This window comes from Rattus rattus, chromosome 5 (genome assembly GCF_011064425.1).
Source record: "Rattus rattus isolate New Zealand chromosome 5, Rrattus_CSIRO_v1, whole genome shotgun sequence".
Lineage (NCBI taxonomy): Eukaryota > Metazoa > Chordata > Mammalia > Rodentia > Muridae > Rattus > Rattus rattus.
Window position 1 is genome coordinate 150,868,875 of NC_046158.1, and position 11,520 is coordinate 150,880,394.

At 52.4% G+C, this 11,520-nt stretch overlaps 1 protein-coding gene across 1 annotated transcript in view; it reads left to right on the top strand.

Annotated features, from left to right (window-relative positions):
• The window catches only part of Kcnb1 (potassium voltage-gated channel subfamily B member 1), an 87,693-nt gene extending 77,042 nt beyond the window's left edge, over positions 1 to 10,651 (top strand). The window contains exon 3 of the mRNA XM_032904764.1: positions 6,340 to 10,651. Coding sequence (XP_032760655.1) covers positions 6,340 to 8,346 — 2,007 coding nt within the window. The 3' untranslated portion in view covers positions 8,347 to 10,651. The remainder of the gene's footprint in view (positions 1 to 6,339) is intronic.
• The last annotated feature ends 869 nt before the right edge of the window (positions 10,652 to 11,520 follow it).

Here is an 11,520-nt window from a genome sequence, read left to right on the forward strand (position 1 = left end):
ACGAACGTGGGATAAGGAGTCATTTTCTGCAAAAGACATCCCCTTGCTTTTAGTCCCCGTGACCTCAGGAGCGTCACCGGAGGGAAGCAGGTCCTCTGTTGTCTTTCTCCGACAGGGTCACTGGTATCCCCAGCTCCTGAATCAGTGCCAGGCAGAGTGGGTGCATGAAGCTGAGGGCCATGAGGCTCCAGTTTGTTCCCTGAGAGTCAGAGCTGGGGACATCATGAAGGAGACGGATCCGGTGCTCCTTCGCTGAATCAGGTGTCTTTGCCTCAGCCTCCGTTTTCCGCTGATGCTACCTTACTTAGGATTCAGTGACGATGGGCAGAGGTTTCCAGAACTCGGCTTGCAAGTGGCAACCCCTTAGCTAGCAGCTGGGTTCACAGCCACCTGTGACCCCCACTCCTAGGAGACCAAGGCAGGAGGATCCTGAGTTTGTGTCCCGTAATGAGACCCTGTCTATGACACTCCTGAGGTCATGGGGACTTGAAGCAATGGGGCATCCTTGGCAGAAAATGACTCCTATCTTTACTGACGCTTGCTTTACATGTCATGATTTACCCACTTCTCGTGTACAATTCGACGATGTTTTTGAGTTTTTTTAAATTATTGTTTGTTAACATTTCCAAATACGCTCACTTTAAATACTGACCACTCTCGTCCCCACCCCCAGCCCACACCACACATCTCTCTTGTAATACATAGTTCATAACTCTATCTTGTTTTACGACCCATTGAGATTAAACAAGGCGGTCTGCGTGACTGTGGCCTAGGAGCCGTTCCTTGGAGTTTGCTGGGCTCAGCATCAGGCACACAAGGGAAGACCATGGTCCCCGCCCTCCTAGGACCTATCAGTAACCAGTAGCTCAGAGGTAAAGGTTGAGGCCTAGTGAGTCCCTTCCACCTCTTGACTGGTTGTTAGGGCTGGTCTTGTGTGGGCCCAGTGCAGGTAACTGCCAGTGATGTGAGGTCATGGTCATAATGCTTGTATTAAGTCTAACGGACGGGTGGTGGTGGTGGTGGTGGTGGTGCACACCTTTTTTTTTTTTTTTTTTTTTTTTTTTTTCCTTTTCTTTTTTTTGGAGCTGGGGACCGAACCTAGGGCCTTTACCACTGAGCTAATCCCCAACCCCAGTGGTGCACATTTAATCCCAGCATTCGGAGGCAGAGGCAGCCTCAGATTTCTGTGAGTTCAAGGTCAGCCTGGTCTACGAAGTGAGTTCCAGGACAACCAGGCCTACACAGTGAAACCTGTCTCGAAAAAGAAAGGAAGGGAAGGAGGGACGGAGGGAGGGAGGGAAGGAGGGAAAGAATGGCGTTTCTCTCTGTCGCCTCACATCGCCTTCATGGCATTTCCTGAGCCCTCTGAGCCTGAGCGGACCATCTTTGGTTTGTCTGATCATGGCTTGGTGGAATTCTGGTTGTTGCTCTCTGCAGCACTTAGAAGCAACAGTTCTTAGAGACAGGTAGGAGAAGCAACTGGTGAGTCCCAAATGTACTAAGTAATTTGCCAAGGACCCTTGTGTCTCTGCTGACCACAGGGGGCCAAGTGACGGTGGCCTCTCCTTTCTCTGCTGCACCTGAGGCCTATGCTATTTGGACGCTTGATGTCTTGTCCTCCATATTGGAAGGACAGAGAAGGGGCGGGGAGGTGGCATCAACTGTGGGAACTGTCCCTGGGCCAGAGCAGTTAAAGAAGACCTGATCCAGGCAGCCCTGAATCCCTCTGCTGTCCCTCTACTGTCTGGCACACTCAGGACACTCCTGGGACCTTCTCATGGGAAGAGAATGTGGGCACAGGTCCCGTAGGCTGGCTCCTGCCTCTGAGTCTGGAGCCTGGAGTCCCCCTCTGACCCAGTGAGGCTCTAATCCCAAGAAAGCAGGGACTTTTCTGTGCCTGACCCAGGACCAGAAGGACCTTGTGTGGTAACTAGCCACCCATCCCAGGACCTGTACACATGACCTAAGGGTCATATGAAGCTTGCAGGGGTTAGCTATAGGTCACCTGGACAATGACCTAATGACAGGTGGACTCGGTGACCATCACGGGCAAGTGCTCTGTTACTTCCACCCCGTTTGACCGATAAAGAATTGGAGGCTCTAAGAGGGAAAGTAGCTTGCTTGTCCAGGGCCACACATAGCCAAGGAATAAAGTCACTAAGACTCGAACCCAGGTCCCCAACCAGATTATAAACAAACAAGCTAAGGAGAAACAGAAGCTGTGAGTTAGGGGCAATCGCGCCACACGGACTAAAGGCCTTCTACCTCAGTCTTGCCATGATGGCCAGCCTGCTGAGATAGGAAGCCAAGCCACAGAGGGCTTAGCTAACACTTGGAAGTTCCCGAGGCAGGAAGAGTGGCCCTGACACTGAGGGCTTTGACGATCTAGAAGAAACAAACCTTGTCGTGAGATTAGGGGAGTCCCCGAGCTGCCTGGACACATATGCTCCTAGACATACAATGAGGGTTCACGGAGAGGGGCTGATACCTCGGGCTCTCCCCTCCCACAATGGCAGACACATACACACATGCACACATACACACACGAATGACTGCCTTTCACTCTTCCCTAAGATCCAGACTGGCACTCGGAGGGCCCGTCTCTGGATGCACAGGGACACAGATACAGCCTTGGGGTAACAAGCCATAGGGTTGCCAATGGCCAGGTCTGTAAGTCACTCCTGTCAACGACCCTTGACCCCGCCAATGTGTGATAGCTGGGTCTACAACTCATTTCTTGTCACAGACTATTTATGCACTCTGCGGGTCTGCCCAGAGTTGTCTGCGGTTAGAAATAGGAGCAGGTGCCAGCTACACCCTGCCAGTCTCCGAGGAGACAGAGTCTCCCAGCTCTTAAAGGGACAGACCTCCCCCACCCCCAAGATCCATTCCTGTTGGAATCAGAGATGGGAGCAGGTGCCAACAGGATTCAACTTAAGGCCCGTGTCTGTACCACCCAAGTTCTGTGTGCCCAGCCTGTGCTAAAGATAACACAGGTCCCTGCTCTAGAACTTGCAAGGGGCTACCATGTGCGTGCCCCAGAGTCTTGCCACCTTAGCCTGGATAGTGCTGTTTCTAGGGGTCACCTTGTACGTTGCAGGATGTTGGGTGGTACCCCTGTCCTCTGCCTGTCTGATGTTGCCAGTGGCACTCCTTCTGTGGGCTGTAGCAACCAGACACTTCCAAGAAGTTGCTAAGATCCACCCTAGGAAGTAGCCTTGTGGTACAAACAAGGACACTGAGTTGGGGAAGGGGCCAGTCTCCAAGGCCAAGGGTGGCAGAGCCATGCCCAGCTGTTCATGGAGAGTGACAGCGAAGTTTATCTTGGTATTAATACACTGGTCACTGGGCAGGTAGAATGGGTAGGATGACGTGCCACTTTGTAGAATGTGGCTGAAATAAAGGTGAGTGTGAATGTTTTTGCAGAACGGTGTCGGTAACAGGGGGACACGCACAGTTTGGTGTCGGGCTGACAGAAACAGGCTTTGTTTGGGAGCGCTCGTGCTCTGTGCAGACAGCTGCAGGAAAGCTGGTTGATGGGAGGAGGCTGGCACACCTGTCTGCAGGCTGTCGTTCAAGTTCACAGCGCAGCAAGTGGAAGGCCAGAATGAGCTCTCGCTCCTGGCTTGGCCAGCCGCAGGCACTCAGCTTACTGGATTGGATGATGCTCCCTGAGCCTGAGCAGAGTACACAGAAAGGCTAAGGGTCAGCCCTCTTGGATGAACTCAAATTCACGATGTGTCACCTTGAACTCCTGACCCTCCTGCCCCAACTTTCATGGTGCTGGTATCACAGGTGTTTACCACCGCCTCTGGTTCACCTGACGGGAAACCATAGCCTCCCTCATGCTAGGCCGGCTCTGTTGCCAGCTGAGTCCCCTCCCTGGCCCCCTCTCTGAACTTTCATGGCCTCCCTTCTCCTACAACTCGGGAGGTGCAGACAGTTCGGACAGATTGACAAGGTGACCAGCTAATTCTCACCCTCCCTCAAGCCATTTGCTACCTGGACTTCTGAGCACAGCTTTTCTAGGATGGGTTGACTGAGCCTGAATTTCCTGCCCACCTGAAATCCAGTCAGCAACAGGCAAGAACATAAAGCTATGAGCATCCCCACCCCCAGGCAGTGGCAGAAGGAAGGGCAGCCAAGGAGACTTTACGGGCGTCTCAACAGACAGACAGACATTCAGACAGACAGGCTGAGGGTTTCAGTTTTGTCCTGAGAATCCTGGAACTGTATTAAGCAGAAATTGATGATGCTGGATTTTTTTTTTCTCTGTGTAGCCCTGGCTGTCCTGGAACTCACTTTGTAGATCAGGCTGGCCTTAAACTCACAGAGATCTGTCTGCCTCTGTCTCCCGAGTGCTGGGATTGAAGGCATGAGCCGCCACCACTGCCCAGCATAGATTCATAGTTTTACAGAAAGAGCCCTGAAGCCATTCATTTTATCTGTTTGCAGATGGATTCATTAATCTCAACAAATATTCACCAAGCCCCTTCTCTTGGCCAATTCTCTTGTATAGTCATAATCTGTATGCGTGTGTATATGTACGTGTGCACGCACACACACGAGTGAAAATATGTGTCATGGTGTTCAGAGGACAACTCACGGAGTCCGTTCTCTCCTTCCACCTTTACGTGGGTGTCGGGGAGCGAACTCGGGTCTCCAGGCTTGTGTGACAGCATCTTCACCCACTGAGCCCTCTCACCAGCCTAAAGCTCTCTTCTTTACCCAAGGGACTAGTTGGTAAAACTGGTAAAGCAGAGGCCCTTGAGCCCAAACGTTTGCACTTCCCTCCAGCTCCTGAGACACATGCAGGACATCTGTGCCCGCGGGAAAGCGAATCGTAAGATCTCATTCCGGATTCTTGTTGTCAGCAAACAACTCTTGTGCTCATCTCACACTTTTAAGATTTATATTTATTATTTTTAGTTATATGTAGGTGTGTGTGTTGTGTGCGGGTATTATATAGACATTATCAGATCCCCTGGAACCAGAGCTACAAACGGTTAGGGTGCTGGGAATCTAACTCCGGTCTTCTGGAGAAACAGCAAGTGCTCTTAAGCGCTGAGCTGTCTCTCTAGCAACCCCACCCCGCATGTGACTTTCAACACACTTAAGAGCACGTGCTGAGGGATCAGAAGAACCTGGGTCCAAGTCACGGCTCAGCTGTATCTTTTTTTAATTATTATTCATTTATCTTATGTGGTTAAGTGTTTTGCCTGCGTGTATGTCTGTGCACCGCATGTGTGCAGTTCCAGAAGAGACCAGAAGAGGGCTCTGGTCCCCTGAAAAAAAGGAGTTACAGACAGTTGTGTGTGCTGGGACCCAAACCAGGTCTTCCGGGAAGAACAGCCAGTGCTTTTAACCACTGAGCCACTTCTCCGACTCCTCGCTGCTGAGTTTCTCCCCGTTCAGCTGAGCTATTGACACTTCCTTTGATGTGGGGGGTTAGGGAGGTGGGATCCCATAAAGGCCAAGCCAGCCTTGAGTTCCTGACAGGAATAACACTTAGAGAGTTGATCTAACGGTGAGATACAAGCTGTGTGTGGTGTCACCCATAAAATCCCAGGACTTGGGAGGCAGAGGCAGGAGAGTCAGGGTGGAGAGGCCAGCCTAGGTGGCAAGGTGAGACCCTGTCTGCAAAAGCCAAAGGACAGCGAGACACACCACAGGGTGGAAATTGCTCAGCTCAACCCTGAGCATCAGCACTGCGCCCCAGAACTATGTCACCGTTGCCCCTCCTTTGCCCCCCCCCCGACGTTTTTATAAATAACATTTTATTGAGAGGTAGCCACAGCCATTCCTTATTTTGTCCAGGCTGCCGCCGCAGGCCTGCATGAGCTGCAACAAAGTAGCACCAGGCAACCCTTTTAACTTCCTGTGCCTTTGTAGAGCAGGTCTGGTCTGCCTGCTTGGCAAGTTTGAAATGGTTCTCAATTTTCTAGCTTGGGTTTTCCACATCTGTGTCATAAACGGGTTTACAGACGACCTTACCTTCTGTAAACTCGGTCAGTCATGAAGCCCTGGAGAGCCGGGAGAAGGCTGCGATGACCGCGTGCACGTGTGTGTGTGTGTGTGCGCGTGCGTGTGTGTGCATGCATGTGTGTGTGTGTGCGTGTGTGTGTGTGCGTGCGTGTGTGTGTGTATGTGTGTGTATGTGTGTGTGTATGTGTGTGTGTGTGTGTGTGTGTGTGTGTGTGTGTGTGTGTGTATGTGTGTGTGTGTGTGTGTGTGTGTGCGTGTGTGTGTGTGCGTGTGTGTGTGTGCGTGTGTGTGTGTGTGAGGGCCATGCTGTCATGCTGTGCTGGGTGCTGACTGAGCCCTCTCTTCTCCCCGCAGATCCTGGCCATCATCTCGATCATGTTCATCGTCCTGTCCACCATTGCTCTGTCACTCAACACGCTGCCTGAGCTGCAGAGCCTAGACGAGTTCGGCCAGAGCACGGATAACCCGCAGCTGGCGCACGTGGAGGCGGTGTGCATCGCGTGGTTCACCATGGAGTACTTGCTGAGGTTCCTGTCCTCCCCCAAGAAATGGAAGTTCTTCAAGGGCCCCCTCAACGCCATTGACCTACTGGCCATCCTGCCCTACTACGTCACCATCTTCCTCACAGAATCCAACAAGAGCGTGCTGCAGTTCCAGAACGTGCGCCGCGTGGTCCAGATCTTCCGCATCATGCGCATCCTTCGGATCCTGAAGCTGGCCCGCCACTCCACCGGCCTGCAGTCCTTGGGCTTCACCCTGCGCAGAAGCTACAACGAGCTGGGCCTGCTCATCCTCTTCCTCGCGATGGGCATCATGATCTTCTCCAGCCTGGTCTTCTTCGCAGAGAAGGATGAGGACGACACCAAGTTCAAAAGCATCCCCGCCTCTTTCTGGTGGGCTACCATCACCATGACAACCGTTGGCTATGGAGACATCTACCCGAAGACTCTCCTGGGGAAAATCGTCGGGGGGCTCTGCTGCATTGCCGGGGTCCTGGTGATCGCCCTCCCCATCCCCATCATCGTCAATAACTTCTCCGAGTTCTACAAGGAGCAGAAGCGCCAGGAGAAAGCCATCAAGCGGAGGGAGGCTCTGGAGAGAGCCAAGAGGAATGGCAGCATCGTGTCCATGAACATGAAGGACGCCTTCGCCCGGAGCATCGAGATGATGGACATCGTAGTGGAGAAAAATGGCGAGAGCATGGCTAAGAAGGATAAAGTGCAAGATAACCACCTGTCCCCCAACAAGTGGAAATGGACCAAGAGGGCACTCTCTGAGACCAGCTCCAGTAAGTCCTTTGAAACCAAGGAGCAGGGATCCCCCGAAAAGGCCAGGTCCTCGTCTAGTCCACAGCACTTGAACGTCCAGCAGCTGGAAGACATGTACAGTAAGATGGCCAAGACGCAGTCCCAGCCCATCCTCAACACCAAGGAGATGGCCCCGCAGAGCAAGCCTCCGGAGGAGCTGGAGATGAGCAGCATGCCCAGCCCCGTGGCCCCTCTGCCCGCCCGCACGGAGGGCGTCATCGACATGCGGAGCATGTCCAGCATTGACAGCTTCATCAGCTGTGCCACGGACTTCCCTGAAGCCACCAGATTCTCCCACAGTCCTCTGGCATCCCTCTCCAGCAAGGCTGGGAGCAGTGCAGCCCCGGAGGTGGGCTGGCGGGGGGCTCTCGGTGCCAGCGGTGGGAGGCTCACGGACACCAACCCCATTCCTGAGGCCAGCCGCTCTGGTTTCTTCGTGGAGAGCCCCAGGAGTTCCATGAAGACCAACAACCCCTTGAAGCTGCGAGCGCTCAAGGTCAACTTCGTGGAGGGCGACCCCACCCCGCTGCTGCCCTCCCTGGGCTTGTATCACGATCCTCTTAGGAACAGAGGAGGGGCAGCGGCTGCAGTTGCGGGACTGGAGTGTGCCTCCCTCTTAGACAAGCCCGTGCTGAGCCCGGAGTCCTCCATCTACACCACAGCAAGTGCCAGGACGCCCCCTCGCTCCCCTGAGAAACACACAGCAATAGCATTCAACTTCGAGGCCGGAGTCCACCATTACATAGACACCGACACAGATGACGAGGGTCAGCTGCTCTACAGCGTGGACTCCAGCCCTCCCAAAAGTCTCCACGGGAGTACCAGCCCCAAGTTCAGCACTGGAGCGAGAACGGAGAAGAACCACTTCGAGAGCTCCCCCTTGCCCACCTCCCCTAAGTTCTTAAGGCCGAACTGTGTCTACTCCTCAGAAGGGTTGACTGGAAAAGGCCCTGGGGCTCAAGAGAAATGCAAGCTGGAGAACCATACCCCCCCGGACGTGCACATGCTGCCTGGGGGAGGAGCACACGGGAGCACTAGGGATCAGAGTATCTGAGCTCCCTACCACAGAGGGCATCTGCAGGAGAAATCGAGGAGGAGGGATGCTTGGCTTGCCTGCCGCTGAGTTCTGCATGAACTCCAAGGCCCCCACCACCACAGAGCCCCAGCAAGAGGAGAGACCCCGAGAGCCATGACCAATCTGTGGACACTAACTAGCCACGGGGACCACACCTAACAGCATCTTCCTGAGATGGCCGGAGCAGAGCTGACAGCCACCACTAAGACCTAGCCTAGGACACACACTCCCTAGTCTCGTCTGGAGGCTCTCTCAGCCTCTGGATATGCCATCACCATCTCTCAAGGCTTCAGCTGAGGTGGGTGTTGGAGCGAGGGGTTGCTAGTGAAAGAGTGGGCTGACCAAGAAGTACTGGGTGTCGGCCTCCTGTTAGGAGGGTGCAGAGGACCCTTGATCATGAGGGATTCTCTGCTCCATCAGCCACATTCCTAGGGCATTGTGATGCTTAAATAAGCAAGGGGCTCAAACGATTCAGTATTCTGTGGTCCCTGGGGCTTTATTCGGAGACTCTGTCGGGGTGAGCTGACAATTTAGACTCAATTCTTTCTGCCCACCTGGCCATCCAGGAAGTGTTCCGACGGTTGGCACGCAGCCAGGGCTGGCACAGGAACGTGGGTTCCAAACAACGCTCGTATGGACTGAAAAGATACGCAGGCGTCAAATATGCAAATGAGATAGATTATTTAAAGAGACTGTGTGTGACTGAAAAGCAACATTAAAAATAATAAATTTCATTTTCTACATGAAAAAAAAAAAAAAAAGAAAAGGAAAAAAAAATCCTTCACTGAACTGCCCTGTGCAGAGTTGTGAGTACTTTCTGCTGTAGTGGGGAACACACCTACTCTGAGAGGAAGTTCTTTTTTTTTGTTTGTTCGTTTGTTTGATTTTCAATTTTCTTTTGTTGTTTTTTGGGGGGGGGTTGTTTTGTTTTGTTTTTTGTTTCCTGTGGTATTCAAGCTAAAAAATACTAATAAGTTAATAAAAAAAGCACTTTATGTTTTTCTAATCTAGGTTCTACCAGGGACAGTGTCAAGATCTCGCACTTTAAAACAAGCACTATTTCCCGTGGGCCGCATGCTGGCACTTGGGGTATTACTTGTGCCCATTTCTGGCCACAGTGGGTCTGCCATTACCACACCAGAGTCCGGGGCTTTTCCGTGACCTCCTCATCCCTCATGGGACGGGAGAGGTCCTCAGCTCTCGGTGCAGGGCTCTCTTAAAGTCCTGCGTACAAGAGACACACACGTCTCAAATGGGCGCAGAAAGAGTTAGGTGTCGGGTGTCATACCGCTCTTTCTTGTCAACCGGCCATTGTGTGTTCTATGTTACTGTCTGTCCCGAAAGCCCGACGCTCCTTCCTACAGCCATCTAGGCAGACGGCACAGCCAAAAGCAATAAGCACTCACGTGTATCCCTCGAGGTTCCCGTGTACTTCCTGGTGTCAGTCTTCCTGTCCAAGCGTTGACCTGGCGTTGTCCCGCCTGCCTGTGACCCAGTGGCACAGTATTGTTGGCCCCTCGCTCAGTGACACCAGTCTGCGCGATGCTCTAGTTATGGCGATGTCGTTGGTCAGCCTGTCTGTGGTACAACAGGGCACTGTGGTTTTCTTACGATGGTGTGAGTGGGTAATGTCCCGAATGCTGTAGTGTCCTCCTCCTCCCTGTCCTCAGAACAGTGATGGGCGATGGCAGTAATGTCACCTGACCTCAGTATCATGTGTGGCTGGTCGGCCCGGTAGTTCGATGGCATGATCCACCCGTCAGCACACGCACATCACGATGTTCTGCCTTCTTCTCTTGTTTCCACGGCTGAGGCCAGGCCACCTGTTACAGATGCTCAAGGCTCAGACCACCACCCTTAAACAGCGCGTTTTCTACAGTTCATGACATTTCTCAGCATCTCCAAAGACCTGGGTCCCCCTCCCTCCAGTGAGCACAGCTTGGGACTTGGCTGTGTTAATGAAGAAGATGAGACGTTGGCTCTGCCTCATTATCCGTCCTCAGAGCTTTCTCAGAGCAGAAGCAAAGGGGCTGAGACCGTGCCTGGTCACCTGTACCAGCAGCATCCTGGAGGCAGGAAGCAGGGCGTGGGCCTCCACGGCCCCTTGCTGAGCTCAGCCTGGTGCTGGGGGCCTGTTGCCGTGACCGTGACCTGACCGTGACCGTGACCGTGGGACCTTTCCGCTGACCATCTCCCATGTCTGTCTTTTGTGTTGCCCATCAATCACCCATCAGCACAAATGTGAAAATTCAGGGAAACAAACAAATGCTTTTTTGATAAAAAAGTAAATAGTTGTGATTTCCGACTCAGATATTTTTAGAGCTATCTGTAAAAACTCCTACTGATGATATAGTCTTCTATTTTACATATCAGGAAGTAAATGCGTCTTAACATAGCCATATATAGCCAGAAGGAAGTTACCGCCCCTCCCCCTTCTTTAAAACCAAGGCATTTCATTGGTTGGTTAAGCCGATGGCGGGTGTACAGTGTAGAAATGATTGCTTTCTTTTTTAAGAACCACTTGGTGCAACTTTCCTTGTAACCAAAGGCCCCTTCTGCCTTGTGTAGGACCTGGCTATCCCTCCCTCTTGTGTTTTGTCTGACCTTCAAGTAGCATTATGCAGAGAAAATGATGAATTCAGAATAATACCCTTCCTAGCTGCACGGGCAGAGTCCGACAGAATTCCTACAGAAACAACCATCATAGCAGTGTAGACGATGCATAAAAGTTTTCCGTTTCGGTTTTCATTTGGCTTTTTCTTTCCTTCACTTATAATTGTATGTACTGTGGAAATACAGCTCCTCCCACCCCCCGCGCCGTGTGTAACTCAAGTTAGAATACTATAAATTTTCCTACCAACCCTCCATCTGCTAAGAAGGAACACAGAGCCTCATGCCGAGTGTACCTGACCCGGGTACCTGTGTCTACACGCACTGGGAAACCTTGGGTTGCCAAGATGAAGCTGAATCCGACAGATGGGTCTCAGCCGTGAAGAGAAGAGCCAGGATATGGAGGCAGAGGCCGCTTGAACTTGGTGGTCCAGCTGACCTGACCCAACCAGAGCAAAAGGAAGTAAGGTACCCAAATAACAGCGGGAACTGGAGGTGGAGATCTACGGTCCAGTTATGAAGTCCACAGGACCATCAAGAAAC